General features: G+C 34.0%; 1 protein-coding gene across 2 annotated transcripts in view; it reads left to right on the forward strand.

The window, feature by feature from the left end:
• The window catches only part of LOC144241023 (bifunctional heparan sulfate N-deacetylase/N-sulfotransferase 4), a 246,044-nt gene that overhangs the window by 104,131 nt on the left and 117,300 nt on the right, over positions 1 to 24,613 (forward strand). For both annotated transcript variants that reach the window (XM_077775467.1, XM_077775470.1), the window contains exons 2-3: positions 9,266 to 9,353; positions 18,772 to 18,926. In XM_077775467.1, the coding sequence (XP_077631593.1) occupies positions 9,266 to 9,353; positions 18,772 to 18,926 (243 nt within the window). The remainder of the gene's footprint in view (positions 1 to 9,265; positions 9,354 to 18,771; positions 18,927 to 24,613) is intronic.

Below are 24,613 nucleotides of genomic sequence, written 5' to 3' on the forward strand. Positions count from 1 at the left end.
TTAGTATGAATTAAGAACCTCTCAAGGGGCACCTGGGTGGCTCAGTCAGTTAAGCATCTGACACTTGATTTTAGCTCAAACCATGGTCTCATGGTTCATGAGATCAGATCGGCCCCGCATCGCATTCTGTGCCGATAGTGCAGAGCGTACTTGGGATTCTCTCTCTCCTTCTCTCTGCCTCTCCCCCACTTGCATGCACTCTTGTGCTCTTTCTCTCTCAAAATAAATAAATATACTTAAAAAAAAAAAGAACCTCTCAAAAGGAGTATAAGATAGAGTGTTTCTCAAACATTTTGAACATGGAATTCCTTTTTCATAGAATTGTTAAATTTCACAGACCAAGTGACCCACAGATCATAGTTTGGAAAAAAATCCTCTGGAATCAAGAACTCCGTTCCACTCGTTATTTCCTCTTTTATAGTAAAATCATCCATGATGACTCAGTATTGAAGGCAGCCCAAACTTCCACACACGGCACAGACTCCAAAGCCAGCTCTGAGAGGAATGATTTTGTGTCTGTTTTGGAGCCTCCATAGCAATAAAAAGCATTTCTTTCAAGTTGGCTCCCCAACCTAGAAATCAAGGTTATACAAAGTGACTCAGGTTATGCTTTAAATTTCCAACCTGGGGCGCTTGGGGGGCTCAGTCGGTTAAGCATCCGACTTTGGCTCAGGTCATGATCTCACAGTTTTTGGGTTTGAGCCCTGTGTCAGGTTCTGTGCTGACAGCTAGCTCAGAGCCTGGAGCCTGACTTCGGATTCTGTATCTTCCTCTCTCTCTGCCCTCCCCTGCTCATGTTGTTGCTACTTCTCTCTCAGAAATAAATAAACATCAAAATAAATAAATAAAGTTCCATCCTAAAATGCATAAATAAATGAAGTCCCAGCCTAACACAAAGAGAATTTGCACCAATTCAGTGCAGATTCTTACTGAGAATCCTTGGAAATATTTTGCATCATAAACTACTTTCTGCCCACTCTCACCCAATATAAGGTTTGACTTTGTCAGTTTGCTTGTGTCATGAGTGTGTGTGTGTTTCTCTCAACTATCTGATTCCTGATTATTCCTGAAGCCATCTTTTAGTCACTGAGTTGGCAATGGCCTGTTTTATTCCACATCCCCAGAGTCCTAATATAAAGTAGTTACATCTCACTATTACTCTATCACATACTTGAATACTTTAGCTTCAGGAAAATAAGACAGTCATTTTTGTCATTATGTCATAAAATGTTTTAAAGGAAATAATTGTTATACAAACCATGAACTCTGAAGTTATAATATATTTCTATCTTTTTATAACTCAAAAAATCTTGTAGGACATGATAGAGACTTGGAGCAAAGTTCATAGGAAAAGTAAATTAAATAATATAATTGAAGACCAAGCATAGAGAAACTAATTTTTTAAATTTTTTAAATGTTTATTTATTTTTGAGAGAGAGAGAAAGAGAGAGAGAGAATCAGCAGGTGAGAGGCAGAGAGAGGGAGACACAGAATCTGAAGTAGGCTCCAGGCTCTGAGCTGTCAGCACAGCTTACCTGATTCAGTCACCCAGGCACCCCTAGAGAAACTAACTTTTGAAGGAGAATACCAGTGATGCAAATAATATTACCTAAAGGGTCTTATAGTTCTTATTTGATTCAAATGTATTTGATTCAAAATTTCAATCAATTAGGGAGAACATGAAAAACATGGAAACAGAACAGAATACACTCATAGTTTGAGATTATCTATACAGACTGAAAATGAGAATACAGTTGAAGAGAATTTGGGGCAGTTAAGAAGAGTACCTTGCTTGCAGAAATTTTTCGGATCCCAGGGAAAATACCAGACTCTAATCAGAAAGCAGAAGCAGAAGTTCATCTACATACTTTCAGAATGTACTGAAGTCAAAGTGGCTTGGACTTATATCAACACGAAGCTGCCCAGACCACTTTACAGTAACAAAGTTTAGGGGACAAGAAAAATCCATCCACACCCACTAGGAAAGAAGTCAAAGTCACATGGAATGTGTTGCTGATGTAATCAAATACAATTTTCAATACTATAAACGTACTTCAAATTTTATGATTTATATAACCTTCATTGTGTTCCTTGATAATCAAGCAGAAAATGCAAACTCTTCACATACGTGACACAAGTTAATATTATTTTGCAAGGGCAAGCCAATTTTCAAATTTTCTTTTCTCTTTGCCAGTATCTTTAATCAGCATCAGTGTGTAACCTTCCAGCATGCAAAGAGCACTCTTTATGCTATAACACTCTTCCCCTTACATTCCTTGTGCAGTTAGTTCCTGAGGTTTACCCTCCGATTTTGGATAACAAAGGCTGAAAAGCAATGGTGCTGTAATACTTTAAGCTCTCTCTCCTGTTAGGGGTGATGTAGAAGTTTCAACAACACAGTCATCCTGTTGTGAGAAAGAACGTTTAGTGTAGCAGTGCATGTATTGATTTTTCCCTAAAAACCTTTCCCAATTCTCCCCCATCTGAATGTCAGAAATCTGAAGCACTAATGAAATTACACTCCACTTCACTTCCCACACCAGTCCATCAACATTACACTACTTTCTTCCATTCCCAGTGCCTCCAGTAAAAACTATGCTTTACTTTTTTTTTTTTTTTTTTTCCTGCTGGAACTACTATAATATCCTCCTCAATGATTTTCCTGCTTTTCACTCCAGTTGTCCTACAATACCTTCTCAGCAAGGAGCCAGAGGATTCCATTTAAAACGTAAAATCGTATTTTATGTGAGATGAAGTGTGATGTATTAAGATGCCCACGTTCTTCCTGACACTGAGCCTGTTCTCACTGTCCCATTTGCCTGAAGCACACTCCTTCAGAGCCCGGATTTGGGCATGGCTGGCCTCTCATTTTTCATGCCTCAACTAAACTGCCACTTTTTCAGAGAGGCTTCATAGATCACATTGCTTATACTGTTGAAATGTAGGTACTCTGTGTCAGTTTCAATAAGAGCATATACTATAATTATTTTTGCACCACTAATTACAGTTTGCAATTAAATAATTATTTGAATGATCTGCCATGTGTATCATCTGTGTGCCTAAACAGAACCCAATTTCCATGAGAATGGCAAGCTTATCAGTTTTATTTCTCAGACATTTTCTAACTCCATAACGTTATGTACCTTTTTTAGCTTCTCTGCGCCTTATATTTCTCATTTGTAAAATAGGGTTAATTAAGGGATCACAGGGAGATTTAATTTTTTTAATGTTTATTTATTTTGAGGGGGTGGGTGCAGAGAGAGAGAGAAAGTCTGAAGCAGGGTTCAGGCTCTCAGCTTGTCTGCACAGTGCCCAAAGTGGGACTCAAACCCATGAACTGTGAGATCATGATCTGAGCAGAAGCTGGCCATTCAACTGCCTGTGCCACACAGGCAGTCCGTGGGCTTTTAGTGAGATTTAAAGAGATAATCCAGATAGAGTGCTTCTCACAGGACCTAACACATAGTAACTGTCAATTATTATTAGCATTCTTTCCTGTGTCCTTAGTAACTAGAAATGTGCCTAAAACATAGCAGGGATATAATAATTATTTAATTAATAATGGCACAGGGAGGAAGAGAGCGCAAAGGGTAAGCTTCAGATCCCTGGGTTCCTGGAAACATAGGCAAGAGAAGAGAGATGGGCAGACAACACTTAAGTGATGGGTAGAAAGATGAGAGGGTAATTGTTCTAAAATGCCATAGTCTTTCTCTACAAGTGCTTCCAATTGAGTCTGATTTCAGCAGAAGGAACCCCAAACCCCAAACCTTTCTCCCCACAAATGGCCTCCACATTTCTTCAGTATTCTTATTACAAAAATCCATTCATTCTTCCTTAGTTAACTCTTCCATTCCACAATCACAGCCCAACTGTTCAATGTGAAATACTGTGGAAGACTTAGAGTGTCGGTGTGATAAAATTCCACCCATGTATAAATTATATCAGACAATTTCCTCTTTGAGTGGTAGTAAGAGTTTATTTTTTAAATGAGAGAGAGAGAGAGACAGAGAGAGAGACAGAGAGAGAGAGTAGGTTTCTGAACGAATATGAATTGCTTCTAAGGGGAAGGAGATGAAAAGAAAAGAAGCAGAGACTATCAAAGACAAACTTCAAAAGCTTCATACTTTCACCCTGGGTCACCCCTATTCATCTTCATTTGTACATTGACAAATAGTCTGCACAAAAGCGCATGGACTCCTGAGTCATTTCATCCTGGGTGGTCACACAAACTTACAATAGTGGGACCTGAAGTTATTAAGGTTGGAGCAAGTGTTAAGGCAAACATGCACAATTTGGGCCCTCTCCCTGTGTTATCTGGGTTTACCATTTAAACTTTCCATGAAGCCTTTTCTTCTTCTGCCTGACCGTAACAATAGAGGTAACCACTCAGATTCCCACATCGAGATCTTGTAAGATAAATAAGATGCCATTTTCATTGAATTATTGGATATATTAAAAAACTGCCAAGGCAGTTAAAGTAACAAAAACTATAACCCTTTTGTGTTTGATTTGAGATTTTGGGAGTATAAGGCTATATCAATATATGTAAATGGTCATACCTTATGTACATTTAGGGAAAGGATTAGCCTGAGTATTGGAGTGGTTAAGACATAAGCAACATACTTTGAAATTAACATGAATATAAACAATGTACTAAATATTTCCCAAGGTAACTTGATGGTTATAATCTCCAGTTTGAAGCTATAAGAATCACTATTAAAATTGCAGTTTCCTAGTTTCCATTTTATACTCCAATTCAGAATTCCCAGAGCACAGGCCTGGGAAAGTTACTTTACAACAAGCATTCTGGCAATTCATTTCTTATGGGTAACTTGGAAACAATTGCTTAACCATTTTTAGAAGCAACTGGTTTCTGATGAAATACACAAGCCTGGACCTTATCACATAAGACTAAATCAATAACTTTTCAAGTGGGCACCAGGATTGACAATATTAGCAGTCTCCTCTAGAAAATTTTATGCACAATAAAGTTTGTAAACCATTGTTTTAACATTTTGCAGTAGGGCAAAGTTGAACTTGCTTTATTAAATACTGAGGACTTTATTATGATAACATTATGTTAATGTAAGTAATATACTTAAAATTCATTAAAATAATGAATTGTTGCTTTTTCTTAAGTTATATATATACATATATATATACATATATACATATATATGACCCGTGTTTATCATTTTACCATCAGAAATATGTTACTAATATATATATATATATTCTCTTTAATATCTAGCCAAGTTCCTTAGTAAGTTCTTCCCAAATAATGCAAGGAAAAAATTTAAAGCTATATATATAAAATGTTTATTCATTTTTGAGAGGGAGGGAGAGAGAGTGAGTGGGGTAGGGACTGAGACAGAAGGATAAAGGATCCAAAGCAGGCTCTGTACTGACAGCTCCAACTTGCAAACTGTGAGATCATGACCTGAGCTGAAGTCAGACACTCAACCAACTGAGCCACCCAGGCACCCCAAAGCTATTTATATTTCTCATGAGATAAACTGTTAAAGAAAATAACAAGTTTATTGTCTAAACACTAAATATATTTCATTTTATGTATATGTTCAAAAGCTAGTGAAATTTCCTCACCAAATATTCAGATAAAAATGCTTATCTGTAAGCTAAATGCTGTTTCCTAAACTTTACAAACTTATTTTTATCTATAAGTGACACATATTACTTCCATTTTATAAACAAGTTTTTTGAATGTAAGTTTTTAAGTTTCATTATATTTCATTTATTCACAATTTTATATTTGTATTTTTCTTGTCTAAAGTTTCTTTTGACACTTTACACTTTTCGTCTATTTCTATTCTTTACTTTTTCTACATTTCTTCTTTAACTATTGTGGCTTACAATTTTTTCTTTTGAACATATTTATGATTTTTGTTTTTAAAATTAGGCCTATTTTATTACTCATTATTATTTGTATCTTTCTTCCTTTACCATTGAAAGACCATGGAAATTTCTTGAATTTTGGAAATCAAAGAACATTTTTTTATACTGAAGTAGACAGTCTTGGAATCTTTTAGAACTTGCTTTTTTAATCCATTTTTACTCCCACATTAATCAAAATTACATGTTGGGAGAATATGACTAGACCACTCTATTTCTTTCAACAGTGGAAGGGTTTGTCAAATTCTTCACAGAGTTATTAGTACCATTGGAAGAAAATCCATCTGTCTTCACTTCTGTGAGCTTGTCTTACTAGATAATCTATAATATAAGATCATAAAGCATCAATGATATGAATGTCCTGGTGAAATGTAACATCCTATCTATGCTGTTTTGATATCATTTGATGGTATGGGACATGACCCGTGTTTATCATTTTACCATCAGAAATATGTTATTAATAAAAATAAATGAAACTAATTCAATTGAATGCCTTCCACATTTACAAAAATATGTAGAGCAATAGGGAATATGTAAAAATAAGTAAGGTTTTATTGACTTGCAGATGCTTATAGATTAGAAGAAGTAGGATATAAAGTGCGGTAGTAAAGAAGAGAATAATGCAAGTCTTATGAAAAATAATTTAGGAACTTACTTTGAGAGTTAAGAAAAGTAAAAGCTTTGAGGCATCAAAGCAGGCTTCATACAGAAAGGGCACTTGGGCAGAACTTTAAAGAATGGATGGTTTTGGGGAATGGGATTTGGAGCAGCTGGAGACTAAGCAAAAGGAGCAGAGTGGGGAAAGGCTTGGAGAAGTGTAGGAGATGGGAACAGATCCAGAGGACAAAGTGATTTGGGGGAAATAACAATGAATGTAGCTTAATTGGAGAAGTGGAGGCACCAACAATACCTAATTGGTAGGGATAAAATGACACATTGAGTGTTCATTGACAGCATTTATTGAGCTCCAACTTTGTGCCAGGCATTTAGCTGTATGCTTTCTAATCCCCAATAATAGTGTGAAACAGGTGGTAAACATTATCCCATTTACAGATAAGGGAAAGAAAGCATTAGAGAAGTGAAATGACCAAAAAAGCTGAGCTATTAATTGAATGGCCTCCTTGACCCCGAGGGTGAAGTGCATTTACTGCCTCTGGGATGTTAGCATGATTGCAGAGTGTAAGGCAGATTAGAAGAAGATAAAACTGAAAGGTGGGAACAAGGTTAGCAGACTACAGTGTTTTTAAAGCCCAAGGAAAAGACAATGGCAAGTTGATTGAGGGAAAAATAGATTGATGTGTATTGATTTGATTTGATTTTGATTTATTTGATTTATTTCCCCCTAAGAAAACATCAAAAATGTGGGCCCACTCCATCAGTATAAATTAAAATCCTCACTGGTCTATCATAGCATGCTCTAGATTTCTTTTGTAGAACTTATCCTGAGTTGTAATTATACATTTCTATGACTGTCTATTTAAATTCTCTCTCCCTATCTAGGCATTAAGGTCCTAGGTTAAGGGGACTATGCTTGTTACACACAATATATACACTAAATATATGTATCCACCTACAATACATATTTAGTGATTTTAAGATATTGGAGAACTAAATGCAGAATAATGACTTTGAGAACTCAGAGGTCAAGAATGGAAGGGGATTGGAGTAGTAAGTAATACAGGGAAAGGGAGAAGTGTTTTTAAAAAAACGATTTGAAGATATGGAAGTCCAGGGATTGTGCATTGAATAAAAGAAGCCAGAAAAAGAAGCTTACTAAAATAAAGAGAAGCACGATCTTTTCAATTTAACGCTGTATTCCACAGGATTTACCAATATGCTCTACTCATTCTTTTTTTAATTTTTAATTGATTTCTGAGAGAGAAAGAGAGACAGCGTGAGCAGGGTCAGAGAGAGAGGGAGATACAGAATCTGAGCTGGCTGTGAGCACAGAATCCAAGCCTCACGAACCATGAGATCATGACCTGAGCTGAAGTCCGATGCTTAACCGACTGAGCCACCCATGCGCCCCTATGCTCTACTAATTCAAAAGACCTTATTTTAAACTCCAATGTCTTTTAGCATTTATTTTTTCTTTCTGAGAACTTTTAAAAAATATATTTAATATTACTGAGTCAAACTAATAGGCCTATTTTTTTCCTTTTTCTACTTAATTAATAATATTTAAACAAGATTGGCGAGGATTACATACAATGTACCTGTAATCTAGGATAACTACTGATTGTGTGGTTATCAACCTTTTACCTATTCTTTTATTTAATTAAGCTAATTTGCAGAAGAGTCGTCTTAATTCTGGAGGAGTAAATAGTTCCACAAAATTTTTAAGTAAATGCTTAGCCATTGTGACTAATGCTCAAAAGAATTGTCTAAATTTCTGTTCCCCTTAACATATGGATAGCAGTAGCCAAAAATTGGTCTTACTAGTACATCTAGTTTGAAATTAACTTTTTATTTTCATCAGAACAAAGTAAGTCCCCTTTAAAAATCCATTTAAAAACAGGAAAAGCATTCTGAATAGGTAAGCAAACTAAAAAGCCCAAGGATATGACAGCTCTGAATTATGGTACATATGTTGGGGTAGGAAAAATAGCAGTTTAAGAACTGGCAGAAAATTTACAGGACTAAGTCTGACTCTAAGTTTACTATCAGTGTGTTCCTATCCTGTCTACAAATAAGAAATTAACATAGAACAATTCCAAATGCAGAAAATAGGGACATCTTACCACAGTTGGAAAAGTTTTCGTTATGGAATTGGCTATTTATTTCCTATCTTTCCTTGCCTGGTTCATATTTCAAGATTTGCAATCAATATAAATTATACATTTCTCTTTAGTTCATATAGTTAAGAACCTAAGCTTTAAACTCAATGATTATCCCTTAAAAATGATAGGGGAGGTAGCACAGTTAAATAAATAATAAATTGCGACTCAAATATTACCTATCTATTCCTTACCAACAAATGAAAGAGTTGTCTACATCCAAAAAATTCTGAAAGATTTCCCCCAAGGAAAAGAAGTGTAATAATCTGAAATCAAGAAAGGCCTCACACGGAAATGAAAAATGATTTCAGTGCTGTGTGTTTAGAGAATTGCCTCTCAGCAACTTATAATGTGCTTAGGACTTAACTGCTTCATAATTTGGTGAACTTCAATAAAAATAACAATAGTGATTATAATACCTGAAATATGAATAGCATAAAACAGTAGCCATCAAAAACCCAAAAAGCAGCAAAGCCCATTATTATTTTGTTCACTCATGCATACACATTTGAAAAAGAGGCATCCCAAAGCTTCATATTTATTTTTCTAAAATCATGTTAATTTCTTATTTATTTCAGGCATTACTAGAGACTCAAAATTTACTGCGCACTCAGGTTGCAAATTTTACCTTCAACCTTGGATTTTCAGGGAAGTTTTACCACACAGGTAAGAAGGAGGTTTGTGTTCTCAGGCAGCTACATATAAATAGGAGAGAGGTTTTTAAATGTTTCATAAGTAGGAGAAATAGAATATCCAGACTGATTATGGGAAAAACTTGGATGCATTATATGAGTAGCCAAATCCAAAATCAATGAGCTTGTTTACATTGCCACTACTGTTAGAATCAAGGGCAAAAGAGGAAGAGAACTGACTTTTTCAAATCAGTAAAAGAAACCAAGATCACTGTTTATGTTGTGACTATGCATCTTCTCTCTCAGCAAGTGTCAGCTTTTCAACAAATTTTAAAATGTGATTGTGTTCATGCACTACTCTATGTTAGGATATTTCTCACCTTTCTACCCACCTTCACCTCCAGAATTTGACTTTTATTTTCTGAATGTCTAATATCTGGCACTATACGGAGAAAGCTATGTGCATAGAGGATAGAAGTGACTATCTTGTAATAATGACAAAAATAGCACCGAATGGTGTGTTAGAGCCTGTATTAGGGCAAATACCTACTATCTGCTCCTATTTCTGTATTTGTGATTTTGCACTATCATTATTTCATAGCATCTTAAGTGAAAAAATTCGTAGCATTCTCTATGCGTGCATGAGTGTTATTGACATTAAAAATATCCCGTGCAAAGGTAGACTTTAATGATCATAAATGCAGCTCATTTACCCAAAGAAACTTTTTCATGTTTACCCAAAGAGGCTCAGCATGGTTTATTAGAATATTGAAGCAGCGAAGTCTTATTGGCTTTTCTTTAATGCTTTTCCCTCCTGCTTTGAAACATGTAAATCTGTTTAAAGTAATAGAAGGAAAATTAGTATTTAAACCAGTTGATAAATCAAATGATTGCATATTTTAAAAGGACATTTTGCAGAAAGAGATTTGGGTCATCATATCTGCATAGGCAAAGCAATTCCAGCTTACAATTTTGAAAATAGACATGGTTTTGTAAATCTTATTCAAAAGCCCCCTCAAGAAATGAGTTCAGGCCTAAGAAGCTCTGACACTGAAGTTATAAAGCAGAAAACTCTAAAGGCTCTATCTACTCACGCAAGGGGAAAATTATAGGATTATATGGAGTTCACACACAAACAATACTATTTTGTCTTAAATAGCTAGATAGTACTAGTAAAGCCATTCTTTTGGTGGAAATATATCTAGATAACTGCCTCGGGTCTTTTATTTACTTTTCATATGCAGACCTATTAAACCTGCCAGACATTCAGAGTTAATGCTGATAGTAGGTTATAACACTTCCCATTTCTTCTTTATGATCCTGAGCATGTACTCAGTACACATCCACTAGGAAATGAACAACACGAGTTAATTATCACAGGGATAGTTGTTGGAGGAAGATACAAAACAATCATTTTAATTATACTTCTTAAAAAGGCCTTATTGACTCTTCATGTTGGTACTAATATGACAAAAATAATGGAAGAAACTTTCTATTCTGTTATGTTGTGGCATGTAGTATACTTTAGAGATCATACATTTAGACTATGCTTTATGTATCTTTATATACACACACATACATTCATAAATCACTTTAGGGTTCATACATTTAGATTATATATATGATTATATATATATACTTATATATACATATATTTATGTGAAGGAAAGTAAACTTCTATATACATATATATCCAGAAGTTTATTTCATATTTCACTTAAATATGAAACTTTAATTGATTTGCATCCATTGAATCATTGAAGGGCATCCATATTGTATTTCAAAGGTGCAATCATATTACATTGAGTAGTTATTAAATTTACCCAAAGGTATCAAGGTTTCCTCTAGCATGGAGTAACATGGTGATGCTCACTATAGGGAGGGCATACCTCTATCATGTCTAGTCACGTTCTTATATGCAGGCTTAACTGTATGGGGAAAAGTTTGCAAGTCAGGGAAGTGCTTTCCTTATACTTGCATTCTGCTGTGATGTGTAACTATTAGAAAATGGCCTTGTCACAATGATTGTCTCTGTCTCTCCCAGGTTTTCTGATTTCCCAATGCATGAGGATGCTGATTGATGAGCCTCATTGTTTTGAAGACATTTAATCACATATGCCCAGTGTAATGATAGATTCTTCATTTCTTAGACCACTTCACTTATTTTTATTTTTCATAGATTCTTTCCTCTTCAGTTTCTCTGCCCTTCGCATGCTAAAAACAATCTCACCCAAAAAGGATATATCACTAAGCATTCCCTATCAGTCAGCCACTCACAGGTGCCAAATTGAAAGAGAAAGGACATACTGTAGATTAAAAGGGGTAAAAAAGTGTGGAGTTTGAAATAAAAGTTTTAGTCTGGAAATACGTAAAGCTTGATTAGAATTGCACAGTGAAAGCTCAATTAAAGAATAAAAGGCATTACAGCATTAAGATGTCCTCCAGAGATAAAAGGCTGTAAGGATTATTTTTCATAGGGCATAATTTCTAGTGACAGTAATTGTCACTGTTTGTAATTAATAATAAATAAGTATGATTTGATCAATTACTCTATGGGCATTTGCAATTGTATTAATATTGTTTATCTAATGAGAGTTCATTTTACAAAAATTTAGACCTTTTATATGAAACTATTACCTTTTAAACATGAAAGTAAAAAAAATTCACTCACTTTTGTTTGCTTTAGTTTTTGTTCTTTTTGTATAAAGTATTGGTTCACAGAGTAGGTATTAGCAACAGACTGCTTTTGTTCAAATCCAGACTTTGACATTCACTAGCTTTGTGAATATAAACAGGTTATTTAAACTCTCTGTGCCTCAGTTTCTGCAACTCCATATTAGAATAATAATATCTCCCTCATCTAGAACAATGCACGTTCTAAGTCCTATGTTTTATTACTATCACTTTAAAAAGTATTTTTTCTGTAACATCAAGTCTTACTAAAGAAGTAAACTGAATAATTCACATAGATCCATTTTCTAATTTTGAAATCTGGGTAACATGCATCCATTCATTTATTTATTTCATTCATTTTATTTACTTATTTATTTGTATTTTTGTTTACCTTTAAAGAGAGTTTTAATGTACTGCAGTGTGGCAAACACAATCATTAACTGAAATAATTATGTTCTTATTCACACAGAGAAGTAGCATTCTTAGAAACAACTTTTATGTATGTGTCTTACAAGTTATTCAGTGAAACAATACATTGGGAACATATGTATACAATGAAATAATAAACTCTACTTATTTATAGATACAAGTAACATTCTTAGAAGTATATTTTCTACATGTGCCTTTTTTAAGGTTTTACAGGCAATGCAATGTACTGAACACATTTAAAAAAATTTTTTTAAATTTTTAATTGGAGTATCACTGGTGTATGATATATTAGGTTCAGGTGTACAATATAGTGATTTGAAATTACACACATTACAGTTTGCTCACCAGGATAAGTGTGGTTTCAGCAGTCACCAAAGTTATTACAATGTTATTCTCTATATTCTTTTTATCCCGGAGACATTGACTTTATAACAGAAAGATCATACCTCTTAATTCCCTTCACCCTATTTCACCCACCTCACATTCTCCTCCCTTCTGGAAACTGTTATTTTGTCCTCTCTATATCTGAATTTGTTTCTCCCTTTTGTCATTGTTGTTGATATTGTTGTTTATTTAGTTTTTTAGATTTTATCTATAAGTGAAATCATATGATATTTATCTTTCTCTTATTTCATTTAGTGTGATATCCAACCATGTTGTCCCAAATGCTAAGATTTCATTATTGTTTTTATAGCTGAGTAATATTCCACTGTGTATATATACCACATCTTTTTTATCCATTCATCTATGGATCGATATTTGAGTTGCTTGGCTATTGTATCTTGGCTATTGTAAATACTGCTGCAGTAATCGTGGGTGTTCATATATCTTTTTAAATTAGTGTTTTTGTGGGTGGCTGGGTGGCTCAGTCACTTAAGTGTCCGACTTTGGTTCAGGTCATGATATCACAGTCCGTCAGTTTGAGCCCGCGTCAGGCTCCGTGCTGACAGCTCAGAGTCGGAAGCCTGATTCAGATTCTGTCTCCCTCTCTCTCTGCCTGTCCCTTGCTCGCTGTCTCTGTCTCTCAAAATTAAATAAAGACATACATACATACATACATACATACATACATGCATACATACGTGGTTTTGTTTTCCCTGTGTAAATACCCAGAAGTAGAATTACAGGATTGGTAGTTCTATTTTTAGTTTTCTGAGGAACCTCTGTACTGTGTTGTATAGTGGCTTCACCAGCTTACATTCTTGTGAATAGGGCACAAAGATTCTCTTTTCTCCACATCCTTGCCAACACTTCCTATTTCTTATGTTTTGATATAGGCCATTCTGACTGGTGTGAAGTGATATCTCATCATGGTGTCTCAGATAATTAGGGATGTATCTTTTCACGTGTCTTTTGGCCATCTGAGGTCTTTGGGAAGATGTCTGTTCAGTGTCTCTGCCCTTTTAATTGGATTATTTGTGGCTTTGTTTTGGTATTCAGTTTTGGGAGTTCTTTATCAGGTACATCATTTGCAAATATCCTCCTCTCATTCAGTAGGTTGCCTTTTTGTTTTGTTGTTGGTTTCCTCTGCTATGCAAAATCTCTTTAGTGTCATGTAGTCCCAATAATTCATTTTTGCTTTAGTTTTTCTGGACTGGAGAATGCTGAGGTTGATGTCCAAGAAATTACCGCCTATGTTTTCTTTTAGAGGTTTTATTGTTTTAGGTCTTATATTTAGATCTTTAATCCCTTTTGAGTTTATTTTTGTGTATGCAATAAGAAAGTGACCCAATTTCATTCTTTTCTATATAACTGTCCAGTTTTTCCAAAGTCTTTTCTCCATTGTATATTTTTGCTTCCCTGGTCATAGAATAATTGACCATGTAAATGTGGGTTTCTTTCTGGACCCTCTATTCTGTTTTATTCCTCTGTGTATATTTTTGTGTTAGTACCACACTGTTTTGATTACTATCAGTTTGTAGTATAGTTTGAAATCTGGGATTTTGGTAACCCCAGTTTTGTTCTTCTCTCCTTTGCTTTGACTATTTGCAATCTTTTCTGGTTTCATACAAATTTTAGGGTTATTGTTCTTGTTCTGTGAAAAATGCTATTGACATTTGGTACAGATTGCATTGAATCTGTAGATTGCTTTGGGGAGTATGGACGTTTTAACAATATTAATTCTTCCAGTCCATCAGCACTATATATCTTTCCATTTGTTTGGAGTTTCTTCATCTATTTCTTTCATCAATGTCTTACAGTCTTTAGAGTACTGGTGTTACATCTCCTTGGTTAGGTTTATTCCTAGGTATTTTATTATTTTTCATGCAATTTAAATGCATTGTTTTCTTAATTTCTCTATCTGCTCTTTTGTTAGTGTGTAGTGTATTCACTTATGAAAATACAACAGGTTTCTGTATATTAATTTTTTATTCTGCAGCTTTGTTGCATTTATTTATTACTCCTAGAGCTAACAAATAACTATAGGTAGGTAACTTTTTTAATGTTTATTTTTGAGAGAGAGAGAAAGAGAGAGAGAGTGGGGGAGGGGCAGAGAGAGGGAGACAGGATCTAAAGCAGGCTCTGCACAGACCCTGATTCATGGCTCGAACTCATGAACCCTGAGATTATGACTTGAGCCAAAGTGGGATGCTTAACTGACTGAGTTACCCAGTCGCCTCTATTAGGTAACTTTTAATTGATTTTCATCACCACACAGGTATTTTATTTAATGGATAGTTAAAATTAGTTTATGTATATTCACCTATATGAAACCATGCCAGATTCAATATACAAAGAAAACTACAACATCTTCTTACCATTTAGAAATGGTAATATTTCATACATAATGAGCAAATATAAGGCAGACATTTGTGCAAAAGCAATAATGCAGACACTGGAATTTTATAAATTGCATTTTAATGTTACTGAATGGGAATTAACCTATAGACCAGATCTTGCTAAAGTTATTTTTATATTGGCAGACTTAAAGGACTTTTAGAGACATGCTGTTATCTTATTACGAGATCTTCCATAAGTGATAACAAAAAGTGAATATTTCAATATTTTACTTTTGAATTTAGAAACTTTCTATTTTTTGAGAATTGGGAAGAGTAAAAGGGAATAATTGTTAAATGAGAACAGAAATTCTGTATTTTAAATTAATAATTATGTAAATTCGAATTTAGATTAGGTTAGAAGTAAAATACTCAATATTAACACATATTTTAAAGGATTGTAATGTGTTAAAGCTGGTAATGTATAAACAACAAATTATATCTTCACATATAATTTAGGCATAAATTAGGTATAGAAAATATGTGTTTATAGTGATTCAAAAATTTAATATTTTCATTTAGTTGGGTTTTAAAACATGCGAAATTCTGCTCAGGGGCCTCAGCATGATTTGGTATCATATTTTTCATTAAGCTATTTCTAGTGTCATAAACTGACCTCACATGGCTTTGAATTATAAAACCTGTATAAAATAAGAGAAAGGCTGACAAGAAATTAATCTATGAAATGAAAAATAAGGTTTTAAATGCCACTGTCAACTTTGTGAAGCATGTTTATAAATTAACACAATCACTAGTATAAAAATTACTAAGATTTTATGATCAGTCATGCATTTGTTTACATCAATAGTCTGCAAATTTCCTTTAAATAAAGTAATTGACCTCCTTCCTGGTCAAGTATGCATTTTGTGCTTCCTGCTACTTTCAATAACAATCAGTGAAGTTTAAAGTGAACGGAAGCATTTCTCAAACATTCTATATTCAAAGCACAACAGAAGAGTGGGAGAACTATTGATTCATTCATCACATGTGACATAAAGTAACTCTTTCTAATCTGTGCCTCAGTGGGTGAATCATGGCCATAATAAACACTTGGTCTAAACACTCCATGATTAAAATCCATATGAGGAAGTGATAAACTTTTCTTCGTCGGGATTTCAGTGTTTGATATTCTCTATACTAACAAAAGTCCATCTTACTAACAATTTTAGCTAAAGTTAACAAAAATCAAGGATTCTGTCTACTCACTTTATTCATAAGACTTTATCACATTCAAAATTTCTATTTTTTTATCCTTGTGTAGTAGCAACTACTCTAGTAGTATGGTGCCCAAACTCTAATCCTGATGGTCCTTAGAACTTTTGAGAACTATGCATTATGAACTGTATCCCAGAAATAATGTATACACACAAATACACACAAAAGGTGGCATGAACTTCAGCTGACATTGAAAACTCTGAAGTTCTCTGACATTATATTATTATGTACTGAATTAAATTATTCACTTATTTACTGCTCTAGGGAAATGGTATGATATAGTGCAAGTTAAAGAAATTCAAGCTCTGACTTTAAGAAATTTATATTCTAGGCAGACAATGTTTTCAAGACTTTGTAAAAATATATAAATTTAGAACATTGCAAGTATAAACCAGTAGGTTATTATTTTTAAGAAGAAAGATACCCTGATATTTACAAAGGGCTTGCTATCTGTAAGTCACAATATTAAGTGCTTTAATAAATTGATCTCATTGACTTTTCACAAAGACCCAATAAGATAGATATTAACACTCCCATTTGAATCAGGAAACAGACTCAGAGGCATTAACTTGAGCAAGAGCACATTGTCAAGTAAATGGTAGAGGTAGGGACCCTAGTTCTGTATTTATTGACACCAAATATGTACTTGCACCATTTACAGCACTACTTACTGATCAATGAAATCTTTATTATGGGACACAGAAATCCAATGTGTGGAGAAGATTCCTTTAAAAAATCCTTTTGCCTTTAATATTTATTTGTTTAATATCAAATATACCTGCTGTCTGTAAAACATACAATGTTGTAGAGTAATAAACCAAATAAATACACTTCACACTATAAACCTGATCTCTTATTTTACTTCAGTTAGTTAAATATCTAGAGACTAAGGAGGAATCAATTCTTACATTATTGATTCAGAACATTTTAAAATTAGACTGCATTTTGTAAAATTATATGAAAACTATGATTTCATACAGTGAAAATACTTGTGGGTAGCTGTGACAAAGTGAATTCCCATAGAAGTAAGTTGTCACTTCTTTCTTTCCTTTTCCCTTTTGGCATGACAAATGGTTTTTACTAGGCATTGGGCACTGTTAACAGATTTTCCTAATAGAGGATGTGAACTTTACATCAGTTTTAAGTTCTCAAGTCAAGTTTCTATTGTGTTAATAACTTCGTTGTTCATGTTTTATGAAATATTGATATCAAAATAAGAAATGTATATGTTCATAATATTTATGTTAAAATGTACGGATACAAAAGTAATTATACAATATTAGCTGAACTTTTATTTTTTTTATTTTTTTTCAATGTTAGCTGAACTTTTAAAGAAAATAAGTAGAAAACATTTTAAAACACCAAATGTTTCTACGAGTTTTATATGATGATCTTTGTTTTTATTTTGTTTTGGGACTTCATATATCACTAGCCTCTGCTTTTCAGTTATTCACAAAGCATATATTATTTTTGTAATCAGAAAAAAATTAACAAACCTCATCAGTTAAATTTTAAGCTCAATTTTAGATGTATATACAAGAATATTTTTAAGAATAAAAAAAAGATCTCTGATTAGGTTTCTCCTGTGTATGCAAAAAGGAAGCAAATGATCAGCTAATAACTTTAAAAAGCTTATTTATTTATTTTGAGAGAGACAGAGAAAGTGCAAGCAAGGAAGGGGCAGAGAAAAAAGGAGAAACTCTAGGAGGCTCTGTGTTCTCAGTGCAGAGCCCATATGCAGCTCAGAACTGTGAGTTCATGACCTGAGTTGAAATTCAGTCTGATGCTTCACCATCTGAGTCTCCCAGGTTCCCCAGCTGATCATTTTAAAACAAAAATAAATTGTCTCAGGGTGCCTGGGTGGCTCAGTCCTATTCAGTGTCCAACTCTTGATTTTGGTTCAAGTCATGAGCCCAGTGTCATGAGATTGAGCCCCACATCTGGCTCTGTGCTAAGCATAGAGCCTTCTTGAGATTCTCTCTCTCTTTGTCCCTCTACCACTCTCTCCCACTTGTGCTCTTTCTCTCAAATAATAAATAAATAGTCTCAAATGAAGTCTGCTTATTTTTATCATCATATGCTAGCAATTTGAAACAGTGTCATTGATAAAATATCCCTAAATCCTAAATTAAACAACTATCTGAATTTAGGGCTACCACACTTACCCCAGCTCATCCCAACTCCCTGCCTTGTTGCCGCTGATATAATTTACTGTGGTCATTTCTTTTTATTATTATTAAAAACAATGCAAAATTGGATTTATATATCAGTAATAAGAATAACAAAAACATGACAAACATAATCTTGAAGCTAGTATGAAATTTGCATTTAAACCCTTTTTAACCTTATGTTTGACAGGGACTGAAGAAGAAGATGAAGGAGATGACCTTTTGCTTAGGTCTGTAGATGAGTTCTGGTGGTTTCCTCACATGTGGAGCCATATGCAGCCTCATCTCTTCCATAATGAGTCATCTTTAGTTGAACAGATGATTCTCAACAAGGAATTTGCCCTGGTAAGCACATTTTATTGCAATATTTTTCAAATGAGTTGTGATCTATCTGTGGATTAAAAAACCAATTTACTGGGTTAAATACAATAGAAATAGAACAGAAGATATCAAAGAATGCAATGCATGTATTAAGGGTACCAATTGATTTGTGTTATTTTGCTTCAGGCATGTGTGTGTGTGTGTATATATATATATATATCTCACCATGATGTGGTATAAAATGTATTTCAAAAAGTATGTCATTGTCAGAAAGTTACCATCTTTTGTTTTATGGAAGAATTATTCTTGGATCTATGAGGAAGAAATATAGTACTTTCTCCATTGTATTCCTGGTAGATTATAATTACACTCTCTAAACATTCATTATAAGGATGGGTAGGATGGATGGATGGGTGGGTGGTTGGATGGATGAAGTGAATCATTACAGGAAAGATTGAGAACCAGTAGTTCCCAAACTGCAGCATGTGCTGGGCCCAATCCTGAAATTTCTGATTCAATATATTTTCAGAGAGACCTGAGAATTTGTATCTCTAACAAATTATCTGATGGCCCATAAGCCAAACCTGGCTCACTGCTTGCTGTTTATTGTCCTTGGGCTAAGATACTTTTGTTCTTTGGATGTTTTCGTTTGTCTGTCTTTCATGTTTTTAAATAATTACCCAATGATCAAAGGCACAATTCTATTTTGTGACATAGAAATTGCATAAAATTCAGATTTCGAAGCACATACAAAAGTGTTATGGGCACACTGCCATACCCCTACTTTTATATATTGTCTACGGCTGATTTTGCTCTACAGCAGCAGAGTTGTGCAGTTGCAGAAGAGGTACTATATGGCCCACAAAGCCCAAAATATTTACCTTTACTGAAAAAGTTTGCCCACCATGTTCTAAATACTAGGTAAACTACGCATTCCTTTAACAATCTAATGAAAGAAATCTTTTTCCCAGAAAAATACTCAGGTGCACATTCTCACATCTTCACACAGAAGGAACAGATTGTCACAAGGGGTATGTGTGTCACCCCACGATACTGTGCCCCAGATAACATCTATCTTTAATTAAACAAATTTTATTTAAAACTTTTAATGTTTTATTTTATTTTTGAGAGAGAGAGAAAGAGAGAGAGAGAGAGAGCAAGGGAAGGGGAGAGAGAGAGGGAAACACAGAATCTGAAGTAGGCTCCAGTCTCCAATCTGTCAGCACAGATCCCCGCATGGGCTTGAACTCACAAACTGTGAGATCATGACCTGAGCCGAAGTCGGGCATTTAACCGATTGAGCCACTCAGATGCCCCCAAACAGTTTTCATTTAAAATAGTTTAGGGGTGCTTGGGTGGCTCAGTTAGTTAAGTGTCCAACTCTTGACTTCAGTTCAGGACATGATCTCATGGTTCCTGAGTTCAAGCCCTGCATCAGACTCTGCACTGACAGCGTGGAGCCTGCTTATGATCATGTTTCTCTCCCTCTCTGACTCTCCCCTTCTTGCTCTCTCTCTCTCTCTCAAAATAAATAAAAATAAACTTTAAAAAATAAATAAAATAGAGGGTTTATATGTACTATGTGATTGTTGATGTTTCATTTTTAAAAAGCCATATTAAGAGGCATAGACCTACGGCCAAATGACTACTATGATATTTTATGCAGTTATGCCTAGTTATTATGTTAACAGCTCACTGTTCTTTCCAGTGCAAAATCCCCAGACCTATGTCAGATCTGTGCATAATATCCTTACAAGTAAGAGTTACTAGTACAAAAAGCAATTAGGACCATGGACTCAGGCACCAGAATGCCTATGTTTGAATCCTGACCTTCCATGAGTGGCTTCTCTTGATCTTGAACAAAAATTACTTAACCTCTCTGTGTCTCAGTCTCCCCATCTCTAAAAATAAAGATAATAGTAACAATTACCTTATAGGATTATTTTGTTACATATTTGAGAATATGTATATAAATGCATATATATAATACACAATATAACATATGACATATTATATATACATACATATATATATGTAATGCTTAGAGCAGTTACTGCAACACAATACTCAATAGATATTAATTAAACACTTATGATCTTCCAAAATCCAGACGAGTATGCAGTTATGTTTTGCTTTACAAAAGCCAAATATATATTTTTAATATGGATTTACAAGATGTCTATCTTAACTTTTAAGGAATGTCTAATAAATTTTGTAGTACCTCGTAGCATTGTAAAATTAAGTAAACATTCCCTTTTCAATAAATAAACTTAGCTTGAGTAAGCATGCTGAATTCTCTCTGTGCAGTTACCTTGACATTAAGCTGTTTACCATTTGACTTAAACCTCCCCTACCTCACTGTCACTGTGAAGGCTTGCTTTTTAGGCATGTGGGTTATATTTCATAGTGGTTGATTTCACCTGTTTGTGTACTTACTTTTTTTAAAAAATCCATGCCAGAAGCACTGGGAAAGAATCAGATGTAATTGCTTTGTAATGAAATGTTGAAAGCTATTTAGAGTTCATTCAGAGCAATTACATTTGTTTAGTCAGTGTGGCTCGATGCTAGACTGAAGCCTATAAACACATTTTGTAAAAAATAATCTTATTATATGTTGCATAGGCAAAATATTACAACTAAAATGAAGTCTGTTAAACACACATCCTGAAATGACATTATTCTTTTCCTTCTGGAGTTCACCTCAATAAAACTTCTCAGTACTCTTCAAGCAGTGACATTCAAAATCCACCTTTAGCTGTAAACATAGGATGACAATATGTTTGTTTTCCAGAGAGCCAGGGAATGTATTTCTTTCCTATTATAAATTATTACTATTTCACATCTAGATAACACTTTAGAACCATCAATGGTATTAAGATGGGACAGGATAGTGGAAAGCTCTACATGAGACACTGGCAGCTATATTTTAGTCCTGACTGCAAGTAACAAGTTCTAGTACAGTTGGCATCTCATTTAATGTCTTCATGCCTTGGTTTCCTCCCCTGGAATAATAATGATTCTCTTTGTCATTCTCTAAACCACAAAGTTTTTAGATAATTAATTTATATCAGCTATTCTGCCAGCCAAAAGCACTGAACCAGGTAATCCACTGATCAATTCCATTTCTAAAATTCTGTGATCATTGACAACATCGGTCCACAAATTTGGAATGAACATCTTGAAATACTCATCTAAGCTGCAATTGAAGCAATTATGGAAAGATTTTCAAACTGAATGACCAATTTAAACAGGAAAAAAAAAACAGAAGTGTGTAAATCTCTCTTTTTTTTCCCAACCTGACATTCCTTGGCATGACCTTGGATGACAGAGGGGTTATCAGTCAAAAGCACAGTTGTTCTCACATTTACAAAAATGATTCAAATGACATATTAGTAGTTTTATGTTGACATTACAAAAGTAGTTACAATCTGAATGGTTTTATTTCTAGTGTTTGCTCAAATTCTCTGTGGATAGAATTCATCTTCTGACGTATGGATAGAATTCATCTTCTGATGTAATATATCTAAAAATCAAGAGAGAAATACATTGCCAATGCTGTTTCTTTACTGTTTCATCATTTTAAAAGAGGTTTTTATTACTGTAAAACATTGTCATTTCTTTTTTGGTCAATAACATTTTTTAATTGAAGTATAATTAACATATAGTGTTATGTTAGTCTCGGGTGCACAATACAATGATTCAACAATTCTGTACATTATTCGGTGCTCATCACAGTAAGTGTACTCTTAATTCCCTCTATCTATTTCATCCATTTCATTGCTCACCTATCCTCCGGCAACCACCAGTTTGTTCTCTGTATTTGAGAGTCTGATTTTTTTGTTTCTCTTTTTGTTTTTTAGTTTGTTCATTTGTTTTGTTTCTTAAATTCTACATATGAGTGAAATAATATATTTGTCTTCTCTGTGTAACTTATTTCACTTAGCATTTTACCCTCTAGTCTATCCCTGTGGTTGCAAATGGCAAGATCTCATTCTTTTTTTGGCTGAGTAATATTCTAATGTGCATATACCACCTCTTCTTTATCCATTAATCTATGATGGACACTTGGATTGCTTCCATATCTTGGCTATTGAAAATAATGCTGCAATAAACATAGGGGTAAACACACACATAAATATATATTTTATATCAGTGTCTTTATTTTCCTTGGGTAAATATTCAGTAGTGGAATTGTTGAATCATTTGATAGTTCTATTTTTATTTTTATTTTTTAAGAAACCTCCATTCATACTGTTTTCCACAGTGGCTGCACTAATTTATATTCCCACTAATGGTGCACAAAGTTGTTGTTTTTTTCTCCACATCCTCAACAATACTTGTTACTACTTGTCTTTCTGATTCTAGCCATTCCTACAGTTGTGAAATGATACCTTGTCATGGTTTTGATTTATACTTCTCTGATGATTAGTGATATTGAACATACTTTCATGTTCTGTTGGCCATTTACATATCCTTTGGAAAACTGTCTATGCTGGTACTCTGCCCATTGTTTAATCAGATTGTGTTTTTGGTGCTGAGTTCTATCAATTCTTTATATATTTTGGATATTAACCCCTTATTGGATATGTCATTTGCAAATATCTTCTCCCATTCAGTAGGTTACCTTGTCGTTTTGTTGATGATCTCCCTTGCTGTGCAGAAGGATTTTGTTTGTTTGTTTGTTTGTTGTTTTTTGTTTTAGTGTGGTCCCAAAGGTTTACTTTTGCTTCTGTTTCCCTTGCCTAGGTGATATATCTAGAGAAATGTTTCCATGAATGATGGCAAAGAAATTACTTCCTATTTTGTCTTCTAGGAGTCTTATGGTCTCAGCTCTTACGTTGAAGTCCTTAATCCATTTTAAATTTATTTTTGTGTATAGTATAAGAAAATAGTCCAGTTTCTCTCTCTCTCTCTCTCTGCATGTAGCTTTCCAGTTTTCCCAACACCATTTGTTGAAGAGACTGTCTTTTTTCCCATTGCATATTCTTGCCTCCTTTTCTATAGATTAATTGACCATATGTATAACTGTGGGTTTATTTCTGGACTCTTTAGTCTCTCCTGTTGGTCTATGTGTCTATTTTTGTGCCAACTTCATAGTGTTTGGATTGCCATAGCTTTGCAGTATATCTTATATCTGTAGGATTGTGATAACTAGACCTTTGTTCTTTTTTCTCAGGATCGCTTTGGCTAGTGGTGATCTTTCATGGTTCCATATAAATTTAGGATTATTTGTTCTAGTTCTATGAAAAACGTTGTTGGTATTTTGATAAGGATTTCATTAAATCTATAGATTGCTTTGGGTACTGTGGACATGCTAATAATATTGGTTTTTCCAATCCATGAGCATAGATTATCTTGCCATTTGTATGTGTCATCTTCAATATCTTTTATCAGTGTTTTATAGTTTCTGTAGCACAAGTGTTACATTACACTTCCTTGGTTAGGTTTATTACTAGGTATTTTATGATTTTTAGTGCAATTATAAATGGAATTGTTTTCTTAATTTCTCTTTCTGCTACTTCTTTATTACTGTAAAGAAACTCAACATTTTCTGCATATTAATTTTGTGATTTTAATTCATAATCTGTGACTACTAAATTCATTTATCACTTTTGATAGTTTTCAAACATTATTGTTTCTAAATCCATTCACAGTTATGTATGTGGTGTGAATGTACATATATATATGTATATATATATATATATATGGCT

This window comes from Crocuta crocuta, unplaced genomic scaffold (assembly GCF_008692635.1).
Source record: "Crocuta crocuta isolate KB4526 unplaced genomic scaffold, BGI_CrCroc_1.0 scaffold654, whole genome shotgun sequence".
In the NCBI taxonomy this organism is placed as follows: domain Eukaryota; kingdom Metazoa; phylum Chordata; class Mammalia; order Carnivora; family Hyaenidae; genus Crocuta; species Crocuta crocuta.